Here is a 26331-nt window from a genome sequence, read left to right on the forward strand (position 1 = left end):
CCTAAGGGTAAATTTGGAAAATTTCAGGGGAGCTTAAGTTGTCTCAATGCTAAGGGGGCAAAACTCTTATACTGGCATTTAGTGGCTGCAAGGCACAGGGCAGGTTTCCAAAATAAATAAATCATTGTCCTTTGTCCTGCATGACTTTAAAATATACAACTGGACTAAACCGATTACCAGTATAAGTCATTCATACTGCAATTCATAATAGTCCTAGAAAATTTTTATAAGCGTCTAAATTTTTAAAAAATAGGTTTTATGAATAACGGCAAGTTAGGAGGTGGTTATTATGGAGAAAGCACTTAAATGGAATAAAGACAATGTCTCAAAATTGTGTAATAACCCACTCCATGCATTGTCTACACAATGTATTGCAACATTTCAACTACTGTATATTTGGTCCCAGGGCAGCACAGTCTCGCTGAATAAGCAAAAAGACCAACTGCAAAGAGTTGACAGAGGAGATCTGAGTGAGGCAGACATCATTAAAGCAAAGATATTTAAAATGCAAGGGGTCTTCTTGGATCTCCTTAAGAAAATTCTTCAGAAATTCTTTCATATTATTTCCTCCTTTATGGTTTTTTTTTTAAAGTTTTTACAGCCCAAGGATGAACACCTGTGTTGTAACAATTATACGTGGAAATGTTTGGGGGATTTACTTGTTGTTTTTCTACTTTTCTCTGACAGTCCCCGGGCTCCACATTCAATTGCTCTAAACAGCTTTATATAACCACTTCTCTCTCCAGTCCAGCCTCCATTACCCTTTGCTTATTGGAAATGTATGATCTCCAAAGCCTTTTAAGATCCCACAGACTGAATTTTACCTCAACCCAGGATGCTGTTTCAAAACACAGATCTGTGTGTCTGTGATGAGTTACCACTACCCCGTTCTGTGCAGTGACACGGGGAGCTACTTCAATAACACACAGCAAGCCCAGTGCGTTTGCATTCACATCGTGTTTCTTCCTTGTCTCCACCTTGCCATCGCTAACCAGCTTTTCTGTGTAGTCTGTACTTCAATGGAGCTTATTTCCCTCTTTCTGGTTTTATAGGCAGGTACAGCTGGTCTGTTATGACTCACCTAACATTAGTTTTCATCCTAGTGTGAGGGAGCGCCCTACTGCTCTTTCATTTTCATGTATAGAGAGATGGGTTATTTGGATTTTGGGGGTGTGTATGTGTGGGTGTGTATAATGGCCTACTCATCTATTTATGTTAAATTCAAACTTATTACAGGTAGATGCAAGAAATCTGCCTACTTTATTTATGTCTTCTGGTAAGTCTTGCCTGAACATTTGTATATTGAGAGACACTGTGTTTTATTATATTTTTGCTTCTTTATTATGATTAACTTTGAGGTTTTAAAAAATGATGTATGTATATGAGTTGCACTGAAGGACAGAGGGGACATTACAAAGCAGGTGCTGGCTCTCATGGGGTTGGGAATCACTGCTCTACAAGGAGAGAAAGGATGTTAGGCACTGTCCAGCCCCTCTTTTTTCAGGCCCACAGAGGGAGGAAAAGATGCAGCCACGTCTACACTGCTGGCGGGTAGACCAGAGCCAGGCTTCCTGAATCATTGTCCCAACCCAACCCTAAGCCTAAATTCACCTATCGTTTTCCAGAGCTCAACTTCACAGCCCAAAGCGGGGCACCGCTGGGAGAAAGGAGGTCGAAGCCCTTCGTGTCTAACTCCCTTGGGACGTTTTTGTCCTAGATTCAACAGAATCCGGCTCTCGCGTAAAGCTGTCAGCAACAGGTTTCACACAGTTACTTGTTGCCCCCTAGCGGCTAGCATGGGTACTAGCACAGAACTGGCAAACTTCACTTACAAGATGCATTTAAGTACTGTTCCAAAGAGAAACAGGTCCCAACTTTTTTCACACCTTTCACCAAGCCACGTGAGGAACCCAGGTATCCCACAGATCCCTGTTTTCCCATAAGCAGTCCAAGTTTTGCGAAAGAGATGGAAACAGCCGAACTCTGCCTCAGGGCGTCAGGGAACGGGGGTGGCGGAGCAATAGACGATTCGGATGGGCGTGGCCTTCTCCCGGCGGGCGGGGGACGTGGGCGGGAGCAGTGCCCTCTGGGAAGAACCCGGAGAAGAGAACCTGTGACTTTAAGCAGCCCTAGGAGAATGTGTGTGTATGAGTGTGTAGGGGAGTTAATGATTTGCCAGAGGCTCGTTTCGCAACTTACCAAGGGTCAGCTTCCCTCGAGCATGTACAAGTTCGGTCCTCTTTGCTCCTCACCCCCTGCCAGCTTCCACCCGGAAGGTCCCCCAGGCAGCCCGAAGCATGATCTCCATCACAGAATGGCAGAGTGAGTGTGAGGGACCGGTGCTGTGGAGGGGGCTGGGCTCGAACGGGGTATCCAGGCGAGGGTGGGTGGAGATGCAGCCCCGCCCAGCCGGGACCTTTCTCTGGGGAACCGGCAAGGCGACCTCTGGAGCCAGTTGGCTGGGAGCTGCTGTGTTGGCACCCTCCAGGCAGCGGAGGCAGGGCCGGGTGTGGCTCCCTGCCCTTCAGGGGGTGGGGGGCTGCTCAGGGCCCCCAGGTAGCCAGAGGCTGGTGCCTGGGGGTACTGGTAAGTTTACCACTCAAGCTGGTCCCTTTCCCATACAGGGCTCTTTGATCTGGGATACTGCAAAGGCGGACCCGAAAGGCCTCTGCCTGTTCACACATCTTTCCCCCACAAACTCTGAGGGTCTCTTGGGTCCTTTCTTAGCAGAAATTCAACTCAGCTCCCCTCCCCAATCACCACGTCTTCACTCCTTTTAAATATCTTTCCCCTTCAGGGGAGAGGGCAGGGAGTCCCCAGATGTGGGAGAAGTGGTGAGAGTGGTGGCTCTGTGAGTTTCATTTGGATGAATTACTTAAAGCCAGAGTCTCCTCTGTGAACTTGAAGATACTGTTCATTCATTCACTGAACAAATTTGTCTCCTCTGTGTGCCAAGCTCTGTGTTGGGCACGGAGTATACAACAGTGAATGGAACATATTCCCTGCCTACGTTCCAGAACGAGGATACAGGTAATTAACAGATAAAGAAGTCAGTATGTCAGATGGTGATACATCCTCTGGACAAAAATAAAACAGTATAAGGAGGCCCAGGAGTGCCGGGTAAGAGGGGCTGCTGCTTTGTATGTAGAGTGATCAGGAAAAGCTTTCTTGGGAAGGTGCTTTTTGTACAGAGACCCATAGGCAGTGAGGAAACAAAACCAAGCAGCTATCAGGAGGGGGAAATCCTAGGAAGCGGAGACAGCCAGTGCAAAGGCCCTGGGGCATTAGCATACTTGATGTGTTGTTTGAAGACCCAGGAGGCTTGTGTGGCTGGAGCAAAGTGAGAGAAGGGGAGAATAGCAGGAGGCTCATCAGGGAGGTCACTGAGAGGCCAGACTGTATTAAGAATTTTGGTTTTATCTCCTTAAGATGGGAAACCATTGGAGAATTTTGTGCAGAGGGGCAATGTGACCCGCTTATATTTTTAAAAGATCACTCTGGATCCTGGATTGAGAATAGACTGGAGAGAAGTGGGGTCAGCAACATGGAGATGAGTTCTGAGGCAAGAGATGGTGGATGGGAGACCAGTTCTGAGGTGAGAGGTGGTGGAGGAGACCAAGGTGGCAGCAACAAACTGGTAGGAACTGGTCAATGCTGAGCCTGCACTGAGGAAATTGCTGAAGGGATTGGCTGATGGATTGGATGTGGGGTGTGAGAGAGAGAAGTCAAGAATGCCTCCGCTATTCTTAACCTGAGCAGTTAGGAGGGTTGAATCGCAGAGGAAGCAGGAGTTGGGTTTTAGACGTGTTGAGTTTGACGTAAAGTAGATAGTCAGGTGTATGACTCTGGAATGGAGAGGGAAAGCTGGGAGTCGCCAGCATATAGATGGTATTTAAAACCAGGAGATCACCTGGGACACAGTTTCTCAGCCTCCGCACTGCTGACATTTGGGGGCAGGGTAATGCTTTGTTGTGGGGTCTGTCCTGTCCATTGTAGGATTTTAGCAGCATCCTTGGCCTCTACCCACTAGGTGGCAGTAGCACACTCTCACTCCCAGTTGTAACAATCAGAGCGTCTCTAGACCTAACACATATCCCCTGAGGAACAAAATCACCATCCCCCTCTCCCCCGGACGCCCCCTCCAAGTTGAGAACCACTGACCTAGGGGGAGGAAAATAAAGAAAAGAGGGCTGAAGCCTAAGCCAGTGGCAAACTAACATTTTATTAAGCCAAAACGTGCTGAGTCCTATGAAGAGTGTGCTAAGTCCTGCGAGAGAGAGAAATGAGGGGACCAGACTAAGTCGGGGAATAGAGAGTGGACCAAGTTTCCCTGAGAAACTGACATTGTCATGGAGATCTGAAGGCAGGTAACAGATGGGAAGAAACAGCATGTGCAAAGGCCCTGAGGCAGGAAGGCTCATCCTGGAAACAATGATGTGGTTGGAGCGTGACAGGCAAGGGCAATAGTGGCAGGAGATGAAGCTGGTCAAGCAGGCGTAAGCCCTTACATGCAGGGCCTGTAAGCCAGGGAGTGAACGGGGGGACTCTTTCATTCTAAGCCATGACAGATTCTCTGCAGTGCACATGAGTGGATTACATGTTTTCTAAGATCCCTGACTCTGTGGAGAAGCGATAAGAGGGTGGCAGGAATGAAGCAGAAGACTAACTGGGAAATGTTGCAAGAGTCCAGGAAAGAGCTCATGGCGGCTTGGAATTAAGTGGTGAGCTTGGAGAGAAGTGGACAGCTTTCAACATACATTTGGGAAGAAGAAGCAATAAAACCTAGCAGTTGGTTGAATGGGGCAGGGGAGGTGGGATGGAGGAGCAGTGAGGGAGACTCAGTGATGGCTCTTGGGCTCCTGCCTTGAACTGCTGGTGGTGGGGTGGTGACATTTTATTTCATCGGGGGAAAACTGAGCAAGGTACAGCTTTGAGGAAGGAGGCTCAATAGCTCTGTTTGGACCTGTTCAGCTCAAGATGCCTTGGAGAGAGAAAACCAAGCAGATATGCCACATCAGCAGCTGTATATGAGTCTGGAAGCTCCGAGAGAGGCATGGGCTGGAAAGGTCGATATTGACATTGTCAACACACAAGGGACACTCAAAGACCTAGAAACAGATGTGAAATGAGAATGAGAGGTGAGCTGGGGCTGAAGCCCTGAGGAATCCAAACCCCTAGGGGAAGAGAGGGAAGTAGGACCTGGCGAAGAAGACTAGGGAAGAGCAGTCAGCACAGCAGGAAGAAGTCAAGAACATGTTGTCCTGGAATCCGAGAGAGGATATTTCAAGAAGGGAGTGGCCACCCCGACAGATGAGGACTAACATCTGTCCTCCGGATTTGGGAGCATGGGCATCACAGATGGTCAAAGCAAGAGCAATGCCTGTGGAGGGGGTGAAGGCAGAAGTGGACCAGACGGGGTTGACGAAAGGCACTTTTTCTAGAGCCAAACTGCTGGGTTCAAACCCTGGTTCTGCTGGTTGCTGGCTGTGCACCCCTGGGCACAAGTTAAGCCGCTTGACCTAACCTCTCAGTGTTTCAGCTCTGCTTGTGAAATGGGACTAACAGCATACTTACCTCATAGGCAGTTATGAAAATATAACAGAATTGCTCAGGCTGCCTGGCACCACGTATTCTTAGTGTCAGCAGTTACTGCTATTAATCACTACTGTTAATTTTTAAAAGACAGACAAGGCTCTTTCTCGTCCCATGTCCCTCCTTCCTCTTCCTGAACAATTCAGACCTAAAGCCATGAGATGGGGCGAGGGCGGTACCCATGGCAGGTGTCAGAGCCCCAGCCGAGTGGAGGGTGTTCACAGTGGGGTTGGCCTGGTGCCAGGGCAGAGGCAGGAGAGCATCCCGGCAGGGACAGGGTAGGGGCAACTTTATGATGGAGGGGCCTGCAGACACGATCTTGATGAAGTGCTTAAAGAAACACCACCAGTTACAGGTCAAACTGAAATTGTGCATCACCTGAGAAGAACAGGGCATCACATCTTGTTGATATTTCTGCAAAATCTGAATCTAGTCCTGAGGAAACATCACACAAACCCAAATAGAAGGACAGCTACAGGATAACTGCCCGAATCTTCAGAAGTGTCAAGGTCATGTCAGGGAAAGACTGAGGAACTGCTCCAGACACAACAGATTGCAGAGACAGGGCAACCAAATGCCACATGTGGTTCTGAAGTGGATCTCTTCGCTGGGACAATGGATGAAACCTGAGTGGGGTCTGAGCTTTGGATGGTAGTGATGTATCCGTGTTAATCTCCTGACTTTGACGGTTGGGTCCCGGTTGTACTGGAGAATAAAGGAAGCCACTGCCAAGGATTCAGGGGTAATGAGATTGCTGGTGGCAACTGCTTCCAAATGGTTCAGGAACAAAATGCTTTGTACATACTTGCAACTGTTCTGTCCATTTGATATTGATTTTATTTTATTTTTCATTCTTCCAAAATTTTATTTATTTATTTTTCTGCCAGTCTCTTTTTGGGGTGGTGGGGGAAGTAATTAGGCTTTTGTTTAATTTTATTTAATGTAATTTATTTTATTTTTATTTATTTATTGTATTTAGTTTTTATTTAATTTATTAATTTAATTTTTTATTTAATTTATTTTATTTAATTTATTAACCTCAATGGAGGTGCCAGGGGATCACACCCAGGACCTCGTGCATGCTAAGCACATGCTCTACCACTGAGCTATACCTTATAAAATCAAATACTGGTTTTTACAAAGAGGAAAGGAGAGGGAAAATGAATGGTGTCTGAGGCTCCCTTGCAGAGCCTTAAGCCAGGAGGCCCCGTCCCTCTGCCTGCTCCAGGGGATACTGCTTTCCTTGGAGCCGTGGCTGCTTTCTGGAGCAAGAAAGAAGAACCTGGCTTCAGTTAGTGTGAGCTACAGAGTGGGGCATCGGGGCAGGCTGGCTGCAAACCCTGGGCTTTCCTCGGCAGCTGCTCCAGATCTGCAGGGTCGGGGCGAACAGGGCATCCAGGCAGCCATCTATGGTCATTCTTGAGGTCTAGGGAGCAACCCCCTTCTCACCAGGTGGCAGCCTGGAGAGCCAGGCATCCCTGGAGAGTTCCCTGAGCCTCCCAGCTGTTCTCCGCTCCGTAGCCTGGAGCCCTGGCTGACCTCCAGCAGGGGTTGCACTGCCCCAGCTGTCTGGGTCCCAGAGACCGTGGGCTGCAGGCACATCGGTCCCTCCTGGTGATGTGCTCCATCCCCCACCCTCTCTGCCATGCTGGCTGCCCCCAAAAAACTTCAGGAACAACCCCCGGCTCACCTCGTCATTTGACTGAAATCTCTTAGCTACTCCACCAGCGAGAGGCCGAGGATGGTCTGCGGCTTGTGTGTGAGAAACACCATCTCTGACCCTTCTCTGTGGGGTGTTGTGTTCACGGTGCAGTTTCTCCACTGAATGCTGGAAGCACTAAGTGTGGCCCACAAAGAAGGCTGTTCCTGATCACAGGAAAATTCTGGAAACGCACCAGCCCTTGAAGGGCAGTGTGGGACAAGTTGGAAAAGTAATGGCTATGTAAGCCTGCAAATCACTGTTGCAGAAAAAAGTATAACATAGGAGAGAAGACGCGAAGTGTGAATTTGAGAACCACATACTCTTCCTACCAAATGAGAAAGAGGCTGTACTTAAGTGTTCACAGGATGGGCATATGGGTATATTAACAAAACAAAATGAATCCCCTACAAAATGTCCATGGTATGTTTCTACCCAAATACACCGTCTAAGGGAGCTGGAGGGGACGGGTGTACTGTCAGAGCTGAAATCAATGACATATGTTCATGGTGGGTGTAAGCTAATAAGAGATACTTTTATAACAGACGTAAAATCTTAAAATACCTTTGTCATTCAAATGAAAGAAATATGGATGTGGTCTTCCCCGCAGCATCCTGGTCCATATAGAATTATCCTGACATAGTAGCTGTACTTCTAAATCCACAGCTTGTTGTCTCTGAAGATAGAAAAATCGTGCAACGGGGAAAGGCAGACTACAACTTCATCATGATCAAGGGAGCTGTGCTGTTCCCAGGGCCCTGGGTTCTAAGAGATTTAATTCAGGCAGGCATTACTAGGAGGTAAAAATAGGAAATGAGCCTGAATAGATCAAGGAAGTTTGTCAGAAACAGGAGGATTAGTAGAAGATGGATTTTGGGCAGCTGGGCGATGTGTTGAGAAAAATGATGTTGTACTGGTTGTAACAAACCCAGCTGTGCCGAAAGGGAGACCCTTATTGGGACTGGCATTTTTCTGAAGTATGAGTTGAGCAAGCTTTCAGGCCATAACTTGAAGGATAAATCTCATCTCTTATTAGTAATTCTTTTAAAGAAGCCATTTGGCCTGATTTCTATACTGGAACTGATTCTAATCCTCTTAAGATCTGTGTGGTAACAGATTATGAAAGATTAGCTACCTGAAAGACAATTGTGTTTCATTTTCTTTCCGTTGTAAATATAATTTAGCTGGTAAGCCTAGTCTTAATAGTTTTGTGTTTGTTTTGTTTTGTTTTTTACGGTTCTGTCTTTTAACAATCAGACTTTTAACAACTTTTTGCCACTGTAGAAACCTGGCAATAATGTCAATGTGATAGGTATCATTAAGGATCAAATCTAAGACGTTAGTTAACAAGTCCAGTAAAAATTTTTCTCTTTAAAAATTACGTATATATTTTCTTTTTTAAAATTAAGCCATTTTAAATAATGTTATACACATTGTAATTTTAAAAGACACTCTTGCTGTATCCCTATTCACCCTATAATTTACCAAAGAAGACATTTTAGCTGTATTAAGTAAATAAAGCAAGTTGCAAAACTATGTACAGTATAAACTTAAAGTTGCACCTCATCAGGTGCACCTGATCAAAAAGAATAAGATACTTAGGAATAAGCTCAACCAAGGAGGCCAAAGGCTTGCACCCTGAAAACTACAGAATGTTGCTGAAGGAAATTTTAAGATGCAAATAGGTAAAAAGACATCCCATGTTCATGGATTGGAAGAATTATATTGTTAAGGTGTCAGTGCTACCCAAAGCAATCTACAGATTCAATGCAATACCTGTCAAAATCCCAATAGCATTTTTTCTTTCAGGAATAGAAAAAGCCATCCTAAAATTCATATGGAGGGGGCAGGGTATAGCTCAAATGGTAGAGCACATGCTTAGCATGCGTGAGGTCCTAGGTTCAATCCCCAGCACTTCTGTTTAAAAAATTAAACAAACAAAATTACCCCCAAAAAATTTTTTTTTAAAAAAGCACAGGAAAAATTCATATAGAATCACAAGGGATCTTGAATAGCCAAAGCAATCTTGAAAAAGAAGAAAGTTGGAGGTTTCATACTTCCTGATTTAAAAGCTTATTACAAAGCTACAGTAATCAAAACAGTGTGGGACTGGCGTGAAGACAGACATATAGACCAATGGAATGGAGAGCCCAGAAATAAACCCTGGCATCTATAGCCACATGGTTTTCAACAAGGGTGCCAAGACCATTCAATGGAAAAAGGACAGACTTTTCAACAAATGTTGTTGGCAAAACTGGATATCCATGGGCAAATGAGTGAAGTTGGACTCTTCCATCATATGTAAAAATTAACTCACAGTTCATTTTATCTCTAAGTAAGAGCTAAAACAAACTCGTAGAAGAAAACATAGGAGAAAAGCTTCGTGAAGCTGGATTTGAAATAACCCAGTTATTTCTTGGGTATGATACCAAAAGCCCAGGCAACTAATGAAAAAATTGATAAATTGGCCTATATCAAAATTTAAGCCTTCTGTGTATCAAAGGGCACAGTCAGCAGAGTGAAAAGGCAACCTACAGAACAGGAGAAAATACCTGCAAATTATTTACCTGCTGTGGGGTTGCTATCCAGATACACAAAGGACTCCTACAGCTCGACAGCAACAACAACAAAACCCAAGCAACCTGCTTTTTAAAATGGGCAGAAGACTCGAATAGACACTCCTCAGAACAAAAGCATACAAACGACCAACAGGCACATGAAAAGATGCTCAACGTCACTAATCGTCAAGGAAACGCAAATCAAAACCTCAGGAGGTACCACTTCACACCGATTAGGATGGATGCAATAAAAAACAAAACAAAGCAAAACCCAAAAACTAACTAGCATTGGTGAAGATGTAGAGAAATTGGAGCCCTTGTGCACTGCTGGTGGGAATGTAAAATGGTGCGACTTCTGTGGGAAACTGGTGTTTCCTGAAAAAAACTAAAAATAGAAGTACTGAATGAGCCAACAATTCTATTTCTGAGTATATACCCGAAAGACGTGAAAGCAGGGTCTCAGAGACACGTTTGCTCACCTGTTTACAATAGCCAAAGGTGGAAGCAACCCAAGTGTCCACCCAAAGATGAATAGATAATCAAAATGTGGTGTATACGTACAATGGAATATTACTCAGCTTTAAAAAAGCAAATTCTAACACATGGTACAATGTGGATAAGCCTTGAAGACATTATGCTGAGTGAAATAATCCAGTCACACAAAGACAAACACTGTATGATTCCAATCATACGAGGTACCTAGAGTGGTTAGAATCACAGAAATCCAAAGTAGGATATGGTGGCTACCGAGGGAGGGAGGAACGGGGAGCTGTTTAGTGGGTAGAGAGTTTCAGTTTTGCAAGATGAGTCTGGAGGTGGGTGGTGGCCACAGCACAAGACGGTGAAGGTGCCAACCCCACTGAACTATGTTCCTCAAAATGGTTAGGATGGTCACTTTTATGTGTATTTTATCATAATTTAAAATTTTCAATGTGAATTTTAAAATGAAGCAACACGATGAATTGTCATTTGTAGACTATCGGAGTGGCAAAGGTAAAGTAAAATTAACGATTCTGTGTGATGGAGAGGGTTGAGGAGAGAAGGAACTTCATATCCTAAACAGTCTGCACGTCTGTGCTGTGCCCCCTGGCTCTGAGCCAGGTCCTGCAGTTCAGAGAATGAGCTGGCACAGAGCAAAAGACACGCTGCTGACAGGGCCCACCTGGCAGAGAACAGCCCAGCCACTGTGGCTGGAGCTAGGGCACCGAGGGGCGTGTGGCGGGGGCGGCCAAGGTGCTGGCTGGGGTGGAGACTCCCAGGTGATGAGCACATTCCTGATTGACGCTTTCCCTTCCCCAATCATGAGAGGTCATCATCGGGAGGCTGGGAAGAGGGGTGGCTTCGTGGAGAAAGGAGACAGTGAAGCCTCCTGAGCATTGACTAGGGCAGACCCGCTGGGCAGTTCCGAGACCCTCTGGGGCTGGCGGCTGTGCGTTTTCAGTGGTACCCCTCTGCAAGAGGACAGGAACAGAGTAGGTGGGGGTTGTGTTCAGCCAGGGACCCAACCCCGATAATGATCGAGATGCTGCAGCATTTGAAGACAGAGGAAACTGAAGATAGCAAGAGATGAGGGTAGCACTAACTGCTTCATAGAGCTGTTGGGAGGCCAGGAGGTCAGAATCTGTAGAAATGACCAGCAGTTTCCAGGTGCTAAACACAGATCCGTGCCCATCCCACCCTTCCCTTCGCATCCCGTCATTCCCCGAGGGCACGGAAGCCAAGATTCCTGGGTGGAAATGGAGCCACCCCATCCCCCCCAGAGGACACCTGCCCAGGGGCAGTGAGGGGAAGTTCCAGCACCCCACCTGCTCCCCGAAGCCCAACCCACCACTACCTCCTTGCCCACTGCAGAGATTGGCGTGGGCGTCACCGGCTTCGGCATCTTCTTCATCCTCTTCGGAGTGCTCCTGTACTTTGATTCGGTGCTCCTGGCCTTCGGAAACGTGAGTCCCCCAGCCCTGTGAACCTACCCGAGGTCTCCATTGCTGGGAGGGTCGGCCCTGAGTTTGTTCAGATCCTGCCCATCCAGGAGTCAGGCTCTATCAAGCCCAGGCAGGCAAGGGTGGCTGGGGATGGACGGTGAGGTCTACTGGGCATGGAGAGTCTGAGGACCTGGATTCTCATGCCAAGCTCTGGGCGAGGCCCTGGGGGTGCCAAGATGAATCAGACACTTGTCCCTACCAGCGGAATCCCACACCTTGAGACAGGAATGTGACATCAGTCTAGATGACTGGGAGGAGGGCAGGGGCAGTGATAAAGTCACTGGAAGATAAACACATCTAATCTGAAACAAGGTGCTTGGAGGAAAGAGAGCATGCCCTGTGGGAGAAGGATGAAAAGGAATCGGGGGTAAAAAGAGGTGTGGGAGTGGATAAAGCACTTCCAGGTGGCTGGAACAGCAAGAGAGAACATAGGGAGATGGAGAGGAAGAGCATGGAACCTGCTGGAAGACAGCCAGAGGGTTAAGTCTGACAGGAGCCCAGGCATTTGTAAGGAATCATTAACCAAGCTGAAGAGGGTGACAGGGCCACAGAGCAGAGGCCTGGACTATTAACTCCATAGGCAGCGGAGCCCTGACAGTTTGCTGTGCCCTTGGGTATGGCTGCCAAACCTTTTTAGGCCTCAGTCTTCACCTCTGTAAAATGGACAGAATCTCACTATCCCTTCTTACTTGGAAGGTGTGATGAGAACTGATGTCATATATGAAATGCTTGGGATCCAAGAAATTGGGCTGAACTGGGCGAGAAGCCAGGGACCTTCCAAGTTCTCCTTGTCCACCCTGCCCCTGGGCACTCCTGTTTCTACCAGTTCAAATTACTCAGGGCTCTGGGGTTATTCCACATTTCTGGGTCACCCTCTCCCATATGGTCCCTCCTCGAAGATTTAGCAAGACCTGCCCGTGCCTGCTGCGTGACTCCGGGCCTGGCCCTGACTCCCGCGGGGGCCAGTGTCTTTGTTCTCACCCTGCTCTCCCTCCCCGGCAGCTGCTGTTCCTGACCGGCCTCTCCCTCATCATTGGTCTGAGGAAGACATCTTCCTTCTTCTTCCAGAGACACAAGCTGAAGGGAACAAGCTTCTTCCTGGGGGGTGTGGCCATCGTGCTCCTGCGCCGGCCCCTCCTGGGCATGCTCCTCGAAACCTATGGCTTCTTTAACCTCTTCAAGTGAGCGCGGGTCCCTTTCCCCTGGAGGGGCCACCAGGGCCTCTGAGCAGCTGAGATCAGGCCTGGGCAGCGTGACCAGCAGTGCATCCAGAAGCTGGACTTCATCCTGCAGGAGAGGGGAGCCACGGAAGAGTTGAAACTGGGGAGGGGTATCAGGTGGACACCACAACCGTAGGTTGAAGGATAAGTTGGAGGGATCAGCCAGTCCGCCAGCAAACATTGAGTACCTGCTGTGTTCCCATTACTGGGCTTGTCACCAGGGAAGAGACACAGGGCCTGCCCTCAAGTCTAGCAGTCTAGATAGAGAGGAGGGGCAGTGAGCTGATATTTGCTAGTCCCCTAATGCACCAAGCACACTCACAGGCATCCCCTCGTTTTGCCCTCTCCACAACCCATCGTAAGACTGTCCTCTGCTTTGCAGATAAGGAAACCAATGCTTAGAGAGACTGCCCCTGCCCAAGTTCTCACAAGCAGTGTGCAAAGGATCTCAACTTGACCCAGGTGTCTTTGGCTCATGTTGCCACATCCCTCGGCATGTCCTGTGTCAGCCTGGGCCCGGTGAAAGGCAGGGAGCTCAGTGAAGATGTGTGGGCTCCATCAGGGCCAGGGAGGTGTCCCAGAGGAAGCAGGATTGGAGACAGGCCTTGAGGGGTGGGTATGGTCTCCGAGAAGACTGGAGGGTGCTTAAGGAGAAGAAAGAAAAGGATGATACTGGGGAAGACCATCTCTGGGGCACTGAGGAGAGAACAGGGGTGGGACGGGGATGATGTGGGCTGGAAGAATTGTGGCTTATGGATTCATGGGAAGGAGCTGAGATCAGGAACCCTGGATTCTCATCAGAGCCCTCAGCTTGCTCAGTGCAGCCTTGAAAACACCCTGATCCGCCCAGATGCCTGACACCTCAGAGACACCCTGTAGTGTGGCTTCAGGAACGAAATTTTCTCACAGGTGTCCTGCCATCCATTATTTAACATTCAGATATATCATTATTCAAACAGTCATTTATTGAGGGGTGGAGAATAGCTCAGTGGTAAAGTGCGTGCTTAGCAGGCACGAGGTCCTGGGGTTCAGTCCTTATCACCTCCATTAAAATTAAAATAAAATAAGAAAAAAAAATTTAAACCCCAACTTACAAATAGTCATTGATTCAAACAGTCAGTTATATTTAAAATACCTACTATGTGCCAAATACAGGGCTGGGTGTGGGGATACAGTGCTAAACAAGGAGGAACTTCCAGCGGAGCTTATAATTTCGTAAGGATGGCAAATTAACCCTGAAAATAGTTACCATTTGTTGCGGGCTTAGAAGTGTGAGTGGAGCCACTGCAGATTCAGTAGCTCGGAGCTATAAGAGCCCTCAGAGATGCAGGGGAACTTCAGGCCCAAGGAGAGGAAGTAAGTAACTCAGCCAGAATTCAGATTCCCACTCCCCTCACCTTTGCTGCACGCAAGGGCCCCTTCCAACGCCAGCCTCCGTGCCTCCAAGCCGTTTGGAGGGTCACCCATCCTTGCCGGGGTGTGTGTGATGAGCGTGAGGCCCCGAGGCGTGGGAGAGAATAAACAGCACGGCGGTCCCGCCTGGAGCCCAGGAAACCTGCGGCAGGTGGTACACACCAGTGCAGGGAGGGGAAGACAGGAACATAAGTAAAAATAAATATTTCCCAAACATGGAAGGCCTTATGATGTAGATACCATTATTAATAGTATTACTAACCCCATTTTACAGCGAGAAACTGAGATTCAGAAGTTAAGGGATTTGCCCAAGTTGACCAGTGCCAGTGAGGGGCAGAGCCAGGACCCGAACCCAAGGAGCCTGCCCCCGGGGCCTCTATTCTTGAGAGCTTGTCAGGAGGGGCTGGCCGGGAGCGCAGCTACTCCTACACCCTTGGCCGAGCAGAGCGAACGGTCCTCCTATATCGGGATGGTGGTCCTCTTCGTCCGAGCGTGCGGCTTCAGGAGGGACGCACATGGAGCTGTGAGGCAGGAAGGGGACACCCGCCTAGGCAGCCAGATCAGCCAAATCAACCCTGGAGATCAATGACAGATGACAAGGACAGGGTGACAGATGTCGCAGCCAGATCGCCCTCACATCCCCAGGGCCTTATTCTTAACTACTCCACTTGGCTGCCTCTCAAAACACAGGGCTGCGGCACCACGCCCACTCCCAGTGCCCTGGGGCCCGCTCTCTTGGGAGACAAAGCTGGAGCCTTTGGGGGGACCTCAGCCTCACTGCCCTCATCCTGCCCTCCCAGGCCATCACTGACCCCTCTCCCCGCCTCTCTGCTCCTAGGGGCTTTTTCCCTGTCGTCTTTGGCTTCCTGGGCAATACCGCCAACATCCCCTTCCTGAGTGCGGTAAGTGGGTTATTCCTGTGGCTTGGTGGTGGTGCTCTGGGGTGGGTGGGGCACACGGCGTTGGTAAAACTGGATGTGCTGTGGACCCTTCCTCATCGCCCCAGGTTGGCCAGCCTCAGCTCATCCTCCCCATCCTGTACGTTCTCCATTTGACAAGAGCAGATGAGATGAGGGGTGAGCAGCTGAACCTGAGGCATGGACGTAGAGAACTGATGCTAGCTCTTTATTAGAGCCAAAGAGACAGAGGCTTGGGGACTCCAGGTGACCCAGCCAGAAGGTGCTAGGTTTCTGGGGAGCTGGCTGAGTCTGGGCCAGGCATGGAGAGGACGTGTGACAGCAGGAAAAGCAGATGGCAGACTGTCCTCTCCTTGGGGCAGGCATGGGGCAGTGGTCCCCTCCCTTTCTCTGAAGCACCTGACAAAATACGAGCTCTCTGAGAAGCCAGGAGTGTGGGGGGGGGGGGGTCCCTAAGCCAGCACCTTGACATGCCCGCCAGCTGGGCACATCCCGCAGCCCCGTCTCTGCGTCTACGCTCCGCGCTGCTCCTGGCTCTGAAGGCCAGCTTCGTAATAACCTAGATATTGAGTCTGCTCTCCACGCTTTGTCTGGAGTAATGATTCTTGGCTCCCACAGCTGTTCCGGAGGCTTGAAGGCACCAGCTCAATGGTCTGAACAGCAGAGATGAGCTCCTTGAACTTGGATCTTTGGTTGAGGGGGCTGGAAAGGAAAGGGGGGCCACCCCCAGGCCCCCGCCCTGCACTGACTCATCTCCCCATCATACTGGGACTTCTCCAAGTCCAGAAGGAAGGACGGAGCCGAATGACTGATCTCAAATTCCCGAGTGAACTCAAGAGGCTGTCAGCGCTGCTGGGAGCAGAGATCCAGGGCCCCATGGAAGCTGCACTGGGGCGGGTACCACATCCTGTCTTGTATTTATCAGAGGAGAAGCACAGATTAAATCCCCAAGCTGGGGGTGTGCCTGAGGCTCACAGTCAGTGTCTCTAGCCCAGTAAGTTCATTTCCGGACTCGGGGCAGGACGACCCACACACACACATTCGACTGTTCTCATGGCCTGTGATTTTTATCCTGGAGTTAACTAGTCCTAATGAGTGAGATGATATATTTGCAAGCCCCTGTTAGCAGTAGGCATTAAACAAGTGATGGCTATTAATCCCACATAGTGGCAGGAAGTGCTTCTCAACTATTAATTAGGTGGATATATTTAAAATATATCCAGGCAGAGGTAAAATATATCCTGCGCTGGGGTAGAGACCCAGCCCCTGAGGGTAGAGACATAGCCCCAACCTTCCGAGGGTCCCAGTCTCTGTCCAAGGGTAAAGTGCATTCTTTACAGGCTCAAGAATGAGACAAGAGTCCCCTGCCGTGGGTATATTTAGTAAATCTCTGTGAGGGCCTCCTCTGTGTGTACCGAGCAAGGAGCAGGTGTTGGAGGTGCAAAGGGAAGCAAACCTGCCCTGCCTTCAAAGTGAGGTTCACAGCAATTACAAAACAATGTGACCCCAACCCCAGACGTAGCAGTGGGACCCCAGGAACAGCATCTGGACACACCGCAAGCGGAGGTCACTCCTCCGCGTTCCCTGAGCATCCCCCAGGTACGTCCACCTTCTAGAACTACCGTTTTTTGCTGCTTTCTTGGCCGGCTGCTCACATACCTGTGGCCGCCATCTGACCATGGCATATTCATCTCCAGACCCTGTGCTGAACACGTGCTCACTAATTGTTTGGGGAAAGAAGGGATGAGGGAAGGAAGAAAAAGAGACAGTCCCCCACCCAGTCCCAGATTCCAGCCCCGGAGCTGCCCCCCGGTCTGAGTCCCAGGCTGACCTGCCAGAGCTGGGAGCACGCGGGGATCAAGCAGCCCCTGGGCAGACTGTGCCGTGTCCTCTCCCTCCCGCCCCTGGGTCCTGCTCACGTCACACTGGCTGTGTCATGGCTCTTGTCTGGAGGGGGATCATCACACGCTGACACCCCCTCCTCTCAGTCCATTTCCATGTTTTAGGGGGCAGAACAGGTCTCTGTGTGGGCCTGGGGAATAGGAAGTGAGGGGGATGAAAAGCACTCGTGGGGCTAAGAAAGCCCCTGGAAGGCTGCTGGGGTGGGAGGAAGAGGCTAATTTCAGTCATGAGAACCAGGAGGCGGGAGGCAGCCCTGGGGAGCACTGTGCCTTCTGAGGGGGTCTGAGGAGGAGGGAGCGGGAGGCAGAGGTGGGCCTGTCCCTGGCCACGTCACTCAGGCTCTATAAAAGGGATGTGATCAGGGGGCTGGTAAGAGTGAGTGCAGGAGCCCAGCTCCCCCTCCCTCCCGGTGTTCACCCTCCCAAGCATTAACATCACTGCCTCAGAGACCCCGCGGATCTCCCACTGCGCCAGGACAGAGCCAAGGCAAGGTAGGTGCGCTGCGCAGTGCACACCTGGGGAGGGGTCTGGCCAGACCCGGGGAGGCTCCAGAGGTGGGAGCAGAAGTTCAGCTCCAAGACTGACAGGAGTGTCCCAGGCAGGCAGAGGAGGCACTGTTCTTTTCACTGGGTTGGCCAGATTATTCTGGGGGTTCTGGGTAAACACACTGACCTGCACTTTATGAAATCAGGACCTTGGGGATTCCTTTCTGTGGAAGGAGAAAGAGCAGCAAATGAACTCTGTGGCTGCGATGAGAGGCTGCAGAAGCTTTTGGAGGGAACTGGGGAACTCCTGGGGCTCACGCGCTCAACGGGACTTCTCTGAGCAGTTTCCCTGCACTGCTCCCCTGACATGTGGATGGGAAACACAGACCTAACCAAAGAGCCCCTGTGTGCCCTGCCAGCCCCCTGACTGCCAAGAGATGGGGGTCACCCAGGAAGGGAGCTGCCCCACTGCAAACGCTTTCTGACTAAGCCTGGAATTTGTTACTCACTAGGTCCAAAACCCTGCAGCAGGGGGACCACAAAAATGCCCACAGCAGGGCAGCCACTCATGGTTCCTTGGAAGCTGGTGGTTCTCTTCCAAATTCAGTTCTGCCGCATGTGTTAAACATTCCTGTGCTGGGCAGTGAATCAAGACTTGGAGGAGAGAGAGAGAGTGAGTGTGTGTGTGTGTGTATGTGTGTACTAGGGACAAGTAGTGGGGAAAACCAAAATTCTCACATGGCACCCATGGTAAATGCTACCTATAATGGGTTGGGGAGGATGCAATACGGGTGAGAGGCACTGGAGGAAGGAACATTACCCTCTAACCACACAGCCTGCCTACTCCCCCCATCCTCACTCACCATCCTGCTTCTGGAGAGCAGCCTGAATGCTCCGTCTGAAATGCAATCTACACACATTCCTCTCTGGCTCATGCCGCTCCTGCGTGGCCTCTTCCCCAGCCTCAGCGCTCTCTCACTCTCCAGCGAAGCTCCACCTTTCAGGGCAGGCAGGAGGGTGCACTCCCCTCCCTCCACACCCAGCTCCAGCTTCCCTGCTGGGACTGCCTTGGGCAGATCTTTGTTCATCTTGCTGACTCCTGCTCAAAAACTCAGCTCAGGGGCCACCCTTGCAGAAAACCTGCGTGTACCCTCAGATCAGGCTCCCACAGGCTCCCACCTGTCCCCCACTGCCCCCACCATGTACCCACATGCCTCCAGCTTACCATTTACCATGTTATTTTGAGATGGTCTGCTTAAGACTCAGTTTCTTGTGCTAGATCTCGGGGGAGGGCCTGGGGGAAGCAACCCTGTGTCTGAGCACCAGTAGCGCCCTGCGCAGCACGAGTGGATGCTGTGATCAGGAATGATGTCTGAACTAACCTGGACCCTGTGCCTCCTGGTCTGAAGCCACAAAAGAAATGGTTTTACACTGTTGTCTCGAATGGATTGATCCTGCTTCCGCTCCCCACCCCAGGCCTTAAGGCTAGTGCAGAAAGCCGTGGTCTGCATTTCAGGGTGTCATAGAATCAAGTCTGCAAGGATAAGTGACCATCTGAGGGAACAGTCGGTGGCGAGTCTGAGCCAATGATCTTATTTTACATGTGGAACAATAAGGCCCAGAGATTGGGGGTGACTTGCTTTGATCTCACATCTCACATCTCACAGGAGGGCAGGCAGAGCTGGGGCCAGATTGGGTCCCACTCTTACTCTACCCTATGCCTGGGTCCTGGAGGGAGAGCAGGGAGACGAATGGGGAGTGGGGGCAAGACAGAGGGGTGGATGGGTCTGTGCAACCATTAGGAGCTAATGGGCACAAATGATAATCTCTCCCATCACACACGCACACGCACACACACACGCACACACACTTGCCCCTCGACCACAGAGAGGCTTCAGCCTTTAGATCTGGCACCCACACACTTTCTGCTTAGCCTGCAGGGCTGCCTGGCTCCCCATCAGTCTGTCTTTAATCATGTTTGTTGGACAATCTCAAAGTGCCTGATGACTTTTTCAAAGAGCAATCAGACTTGGAAGCTGGAAGAGCTTGCGGGGGCAGGCAGGTGGCGGTGGAGTGCGGGATGAAATGGGAAAGGGGTGAAGGGGGGGTCAGGTACAACAGCTCCCACCTCAAAAGCCAAAATAATGCAATCAATTAAATTGCTATCTTCCCAGGGCTCACGGAGACTAGAACATGGAGACAATTGACCTGATACACTGGGGAAAGGTTTTTCTCTTTCCTGAATTATAGGCAATAAGACCATTTAATGATGGTCTTCAAGGCCATGAAGGGTTATGAGAGCAAGCTAGATGATTGACTCTCTCTTTCTTTTTTCTTGAAAAAGGAAAACCATTAAGTTCCTATTACAAAGGTGGGGGAGGGTATAGCTCAGTAGTAAAGGTTGTGCTTAGCATGAAGTCCTGGGTTCAGTCCTTAGCACCTCCATTAAAAATAATAATAATAAAAAATAAATAAACCTAATTACCTCCCCCCCAAAACAAACAAAAAGTTTCCTATTAAAGCAAGAGGGAACTGAGCCAGGTTCAGGAAGGCACATTCTAATGGGGAGAGAGGAACACAGAAAGTTGTGGATTAATGCAGAGTCCAGCACAGAGAGAAGTGCCTGCTCCCAGGCTCCAGAGACAACGTTCGGACCTCGGCGTTTGCCACTCAGTGGAACTCCTGGCCCTACTTCAGGTCACCCCTCCCTGCTCACTGCCACACTGTATCTCTTCGTCTCTCCAGCATTCCTCTCAAGCAAACCTGAGATACAGAATCCTGGCCATTTCCCAACCTGAGCAGTCCTGCCCCTTCCACCAATATGGATCCTTCCTCCCTCCGTTCCGTCTTCCCTTCCCTCCTTCCTTGATAACCTTACTGGCCTCACCTCTTGCAGGAAGCCCTCTCTGATGATCCCTACACAGCATGAGTTCAGTTTGGACTCTACTGTGCAAGTGGCCTCAGTCCCATTTCCATGCTGTGTCTGTTCAGACTCATCCCTCCACTGGGGGCCTCCCAGGGCAGGGCTGTCTCCTCCCTTCCAGGGCTCCCCTCTTTGCACTGGGATCTGCCCCAGCACCCAGCCCCGATGTCGCACCTGACCTAGTCCCTTCTCCGTCTTTCTGTCTTGACATCAGGGTAGTTCCAGGACCTGCATCTTCTCACCAGGATGAACTCACTGGTTTCCTGGCAACTAATGCTTTTCCTTTGTGCCATCTCCTTCAGGGAGACATTTGAAAAGGTGGCGCCCATGGAGCACCCTAGAACCACAGGTATGTGCTGTCTGGGAGGGAGGGCGGGAGGGGGCAAGTGAGCTGTCGCAAAATGAGTTACCATATTTTTCAGCTCTGGCTAGTCTGTTAGTCAGGAGGCTCACCCAGGTTCAGGTGCTTGTTAACCACCAAGCTCCTTCGTGTTTTTTTCTGCTCTACGCCAACCACCTCTCTGTGCAGATCTGCTGGGAAGGAAATTTACTCTGCAAGTTTCTTTTATCAGTGACCTTAGTTCCTTTATGGGGCTTTTGGGGGGGTAAAAATCTACACAAAAAGGACAGATCTTTAATACCTGTCAACCTTATGTGTTCGTTGTGGAACTGATGTCCTGGAGAAACTGAGGCCCAAAGAGGTAAAGAAACGTCCCCCAAAGTCACTCGATCCAATGCTGCAGGAAGTCAGCAGGAACTGAGCTTCCCAAGAGTGCCCTCCGTGGGGCATGAGCTGGACAGCGCTCATCCCCAAGTAAGGAGTCCGGGCTTAACACTGCTGGGTGGTCAGCTTTCTGGGCAAACTAGAACTGGGGCTTAGCCTCTTAGGACCTCAGTTCCTCCAGCTGTGGGATTTGGAGCATTCCCTCTACACACGCCGCATCACTGTGCCCAGAAGATATTATTCCAAAGCAGAAAGAACACAGCCCTGGGAACACAGCCCTCCTTTGACAAGAGTCTCTTCTCTGCTGGGATCGGGTGTTCTTTCTGGGGGAAGAAGGCTCCCCCAGAAGAGACCCTCACCACTGCCCAGGGCACACTGAGCTCTTGGCTCTTTTTGGCAAAAGGTTTTAGGTGAGACTGAAAGCAAAAGTCTACGCATCCTGCTGATGAGATGGTGGCTGTAGCTGGAAAGGGAGCTGCGGTCCCTCCCACCTCAGCCAGGCCCTAGGCAAGGCAGGAGGGCCCTGCTAGGAAGATTATCACTAACTCTGGACCATGCCCCAGCTCCTCTTCTTCAAAGTGTGCCAGGGCACTGAAGAGCAGGGCTCAAAGCCAACTGCTCCCACAACACACACCCACTCACACTCCAAACCTCATTTCCACTCATCTTTTGCCACAATTGGCTGGGGTCATTGTCTACTTAGAGCTAGTTGGCATTATTTTCCTGCTAAAAATTACAGTGAACTTAATGAGACTTGCGTGTGAAGTGCCTTCCAAATTAGCCTCATTAACCCTCAGGATGAAGGGGAGAGATTATACCCAGAGTAGGGGCGGTGAGCTGGTTAAGGTGACCCAGATAATTTCCCATTTTTCATATAGCTTATTAGAGGTCACACTTGTTGGGGGTGTCAGGGCACAATGGTCTTAGCTGCACTTTCTTGATTTCTGTAACTACAAGCCTTTCATTAGTTTTTATATATTTAACAAGCATTTAAAAAATTTTCAGTATTTATTTAGTTTTTGTTGGTGGGGAGGTTTATTTATTTATTTTAAATGGAGGTACTGGGGATTGAACCCAGGACCTTATATATTCTAGGCATGCACTCTACCACTGCTCTATACCCGCCTCCCCCTTAACGAGCATTCTTGAGGCCCTGCTATGTGTGAGGCACTGTTTACAAGACTCTGAGGGACTCTGAGATGACTAAACACGGCCCCAGTCGCCTCAAGGAGCTCACAGTCTAGTGGGAGCCCGATGCAAAGCCAGAGCAAAGGGCCAGCCAGCGATCCAAGGAGAGGAGAAAGGCTGAGTGTCCAGCAAATGCTTAGTTTTCTTTATTTCCAAGCTCTACCCTATTTGCTTCCTAAAAGAAAGTAATTAAATATAAAAGACATTTAAGATAATTCCAGAAAACATTTGAAATTGAACTTGTGTTGAAGGAGGGAGGAGCAAATGGCCTGACCACCCATGCTAAGATGCTGATGGTGCCCGGAACCGAGCTCTGAGCTTCTCAGGGGTCGAGGGATAAAAGGGAAGGCGAGGATGGGGATGCGAGTAGGTGTTCCAAAGCCGTCTTTCCTGGGCTCCGGCCTCCCGGCAGCCTCTCCCTGTGACTCTGTCCTAGGCCCGCGGCTCGGACCCCCGGCGCTTCGGGCCCCCTGGGAGCAGAGCCGGCGGTGTGAGGAGACCAAGCCCGCCGAGGTCGGGCCGAGCCGTCGGGGGGCGTCGCTGTGCCCGCCTCTCGAGAGCTCCGCGGGGCCCCAGGGGCCGGGCCCGTGCGCCCCCGGCAGCCGCCTGATCCCCGCCCCGCGGGGCGCGGTGCTGGTGCAGCGGGAGAAGGACCCGTCCGCCTACAACTGGAACTCCTTCGGCCTGCGCTACGGCAAGAGGCAGGCGGCGCCGCCCGGGAGCCGCGGCCGAGGCGCTGGGCGGGGCTGAGCGCTGAGATGCCGGCCTTGACCTTCCAACCCGGGACGTGGTCCGAGAGTGCTGGCGGGGCTGGGGGCGGGGCTGGGCGCGGGGCTGGGCGCGGGGCTGGGCGCGGGGCCGGGCCTGGGCCAGGGGTTTCTGTCCTGAAGCAGTAAAGGAAATGCTGCCCACACATCCGCCAGATTTGTGCCTAATTTTTGCCAGCGGCGCCGATGGGATCGTTTGCCTTCTGTCTCTCCATTGGCTCTTTAGCCGGTTTGAAGACGGCTTTAGTGTTACCAAGGTCAGTACTTCTCAAACTAGAGGTGGTGAGGGACCCGGTTGATTTTTTTCCCCATTCCGGGGCAGATCAGTACTTTTAAACACACCACACACACACTGCATCCGCGGCTCGGACTGAAAAAAATAAGAATAACTAAAAAGAAGCCCAAACTGGATGCTCCTTGGATGTTCCAGCAATATCAAATTTCTATAAAAATTTCTAGGCCAGGGGAAGGAGGATGGCTTAAGTACCTTCCCTTTTCCCAGGAAAGTTTTTAGCCAGTTGGACAGGTTGATCTGGAAGAGGATGCCAGCCACTGTCCCATCATACTAAGGCTTAAATATCACCCCAGCCCCACAGTCAGACCTCTGCTGGGGTGCTTGGCCACAAGGCTCTGAAGCCCCACTCCACGTGGGAAGAGTGTCAGCAGCGGACTGGGCCATGCATCCGCCACTCTCTCTTGACCCCAGGAAACCTTGAATGGGTCCAGTGGTTTACATGCATCACTCTCTGCATCCTCAGAACCATTTGAGGGGGCTGAGCATGTATTAGCCCCATTTTCACAAGTGAGAAACCCGAGGTTCAGAAATTTAAATAGCTTGCTCAAGGCACGCAAACAATGAGTGGCAAGCGATTTCAGGCTCCTGACACTAGATTCTGGCTTCCCCGTTGCACTGTTATGCCTCTCTGGCATGACGGGGTGACCATGCCAGTCAGCTGTGATGGACACCAGGAAAGGTTAGTCTACCTTGTGGGGACATTCCTGACGGCCCGCAATAGCTGGGGAGTTTGAATTGCTGTAGGACAGAGTAGAGTTTGTCATTAGGGAAACTCCAGGAAACCTACGCTTCTGCCCCCAAGAAAACCCAGCCCTATTTGACAGCCTTGGGTTACCCCTTCCCTGCTTGATCTAGAACAGAAATGTTTTTCCCAGAAAGATTGTGGAGTCCACCACCATTCTGTGAAACACCAGTGTTCCACCCATTACAGAAACCAGGACGTCATAGAATGGAGGCAGAACAGTGTTGCTATGGCAATGAGATAGGCTGCTATGACAACTTGCCCAATCCCCCACCCCGAAACTGTCCTCCAGGATCTCTCAAATTATTTTTACTGCTGTGGGCAGTATGTGTCCCAGCATGGGATGCCAGGGTGATGCTGTTGGTATTTCATCCCTGAACACTTTCAGGTGTGTCTCTGTACCACTGGGAGAGAATCATAAACTAAATACCTATCCTGTTAAGTGAGTTCTTCTCCGAGTCCCTGGACCAGTTCTTTCTCTGATGAAGTCTGCGGGTAAGAAGAGACTAGTGGGTCTCTAAAATCTGCTCTTAGCCAGCCTAATCTTACAAAATTCTCTGTGATCCCTTGTAACCCTTCCTCATGGCCTTAAGTTTAGGCAGATAGGAGGCAGGGCGGGGTGTGTGTGTGAGAGAGTGTGTGCATGTTGCTTCAGAAGTAGAAGAGTGAAATGTGTTCCTCTGGTATAAAAAGCAAGCCTGTGCCAGAGCAGGTATGTGTAAGGGGGTAAACGTGAGAAACATACATGTGTCTGTGTGAGCCTGTGTGTGGTGTGGCCCCTCTAACTACATTTCAGGCCTTATCGGCTCCCACTGCAACCCGAGTGCCCTCCAGGATCTCTGTTCTAGCTGTGTCAGCAGGTGGTGGGGGAGAGCTGGGTCCGCCTGTCCTGTGCTTCTTGCCCAGGACTGTGCCTGTGAGACTCTGGGCTTCGGAGTTCTTGGCCCCATGTCTCGTGAAGTCATGGGCATCTCATGAGATGAATGCATCTTTGATTTCATGAGGCTCCCAGCCTGACTCTGAATGGGTTGGAGGGAAGGTACAGGGCACATCGGAGGCTATGAGGGGCCCCAGGGACACCCTTCCACCTCCTGAGACTTTCTGGGTGGCCTCAGACAGATGGGGCACCAGAGCCCAAAGACTTGGAGGTAGGGCTGCCTAGGGGCTCTCAAAGCCACTCCTTCATGGGATCTTTGGACAATCCCCAAGGGGCAAGGGACCAAGAAGGCCTGGGCACCCTTCCCTGGGGGAAGGGGAAGTGGGAGGCCTCTTTCCATGCCCCACCCCTTTTGGTAAGTCTGTTTCACTACTAGGGAGCCGGTCTCCTGCCCCTAAGCAAAGAAATGTGGGCAGTGGGGGTGGGAGGATGCAGGGGTATTTCTGCCTTCAGTGTCACTCAACCTGTTAATAAGCAGTTTTTCAGTACCTATGCATACCAAGCCCAGGGCTACCCCATATCAGCCCCACAGCAGCTGCATGAGGTGGGCAGCGTTATTGGAGAGGTTAAGTGGTGTAGCCAAGGTCACAGAGCTGGCCAGTTATGGAGCCCAGGGTTAGACTCTCATATTCTGATTCCAAATGCCACAATCTTCCTCCTCACCGAAGTCTTTCCTTTCTCTCGGGCCCCGCTGTGTGGCAGAGCTAAACTTTTCCTCGAACGATCTGTCTTGGGAGCAGGTCTCTGGCAGCCAGTGCAACTCTACTGTGATCCCTCGCTAGACTTCTTCAGTGACAACAGAGGTGAGGTCACCAGTCCCCAGAGCAGGCCTCCCCGTCTCAAACCTCCTACCAGGGCAGGCGTCTGAATTTTGCCCCTGTCTGGCTCCTTCTTTCTCTAGAAGCAGCGTCCCTAGGTCCAGACTCGCTCACAGGGAGGTGAAGGACATCACATCCCATCCGAGGGGAGCCAGCACGCCCTTCCTCG

The 26331-nt window shown here is 50.5% G+C and overlaps 2 protein-coding genes and 2 long non-coding RNA genes across 9 annotated transcripts; 3 read left to right on the plus strand and 1 right to left on the minus strand.

The window, feature by feature from the left end:
- The first annotated feature begins 2108 nt into the window (after positions 1-2108).
- GOLT1A (golgi transport 1A) lies at positions 2109-17146 on the plus strand. The gene is made up of 5 exons (XM_006215507.4): positions 2109-2322; positions 11701-11792; positions 12834-13012; positions 15303-15366; positions 16000-17146. The coding sequence occupies exons 1-5, from the start codon at positions 2298-2300 to the stop codon at positions 16036-16038; spliced, it is 399 nt and encodes a 132-aa protein (XP_006215569.1). The 5' UTR covers positions 2109-2297; the 3' UTR covers positions 16039-17146.
- On the minus strand, positions 12872-18746 carry LOC140688700 (uncharacterized). 2 transcript variants are annotated; one of them, XR_012063447.1, is made up of 3 exons: positions 18632-18746; positions 14727-15039; positions 12872-14606 (listed from the first exon to the last, which is right to left on the minus strand). It is a non-coding gene; the product is annotated as an uncharacterized lncRNA (long non-coding RNA). The 2 variants fall into 2 exon arrangements; XR_012063446.1 differs by having other exon boundaries at positions 12872-13695; positions 14449-15039.
- KISS1 (KiSS-1 metastasis suppressor) lies at positions 17593-23421 on the plus strand. Of its 5 annotated transcripts, none has more exons than XM_072948397.1 (3): positions 17593-17774; positions 20994-21040; positions 23016-23421. In XM_072948397.1, exons 2-3 carry the CDS (start codon positions 21019-21021, stop codon positions 23351-23353), a joined length of 360 nt encoding a protein of 119 aa, XP_072804498.1. In that variant the 5' UTR covers positions 17593-17774; positions 20994-21018; the 3' UTR covers positions 23354-23421. The 5 variants fall into 5 exon arrangements, with proteins under 5 accessions (XP_072804498.1, XP_072804496.1, XP_031545739.2 ...); XM_072948395.1 differs by having other exon boundaries at positions 17622-17774; positions 20906-21040; XM_031689879.2 differs by having other exon boundaries at positions 17623-17774; positions 20906-21040; positions 23040-23421.
- Positions 23422-24753: 1332 nt separating this feature from the next.
- LOC140688653 (uncharacterized) lies at positions 24754-26331 on the plus strand. The gene is made up of 3 exons (XR_012063365.1): positions 24754-24902; positions 26047-26147; positions 26246-26331. It is a non-coding gene; the product is annotated as an uncharacterized lncRNA (long non-coding RNA).

The sequence above is a fragment of the Vicugna pacos genome, chromosome 23 (genome assembly GCF_048564905.1).
Source record: "Vicugna pacos chromosome 23, VicPac4, whole genome shotgun sequence".
In the NCBI taxonomy this organism is placed as follows: Eukaryota; Metazoa; Chordata; class Mammalia; order Artiodactyla; family Camelidae; genus Vicugna; species Vicugna pacos.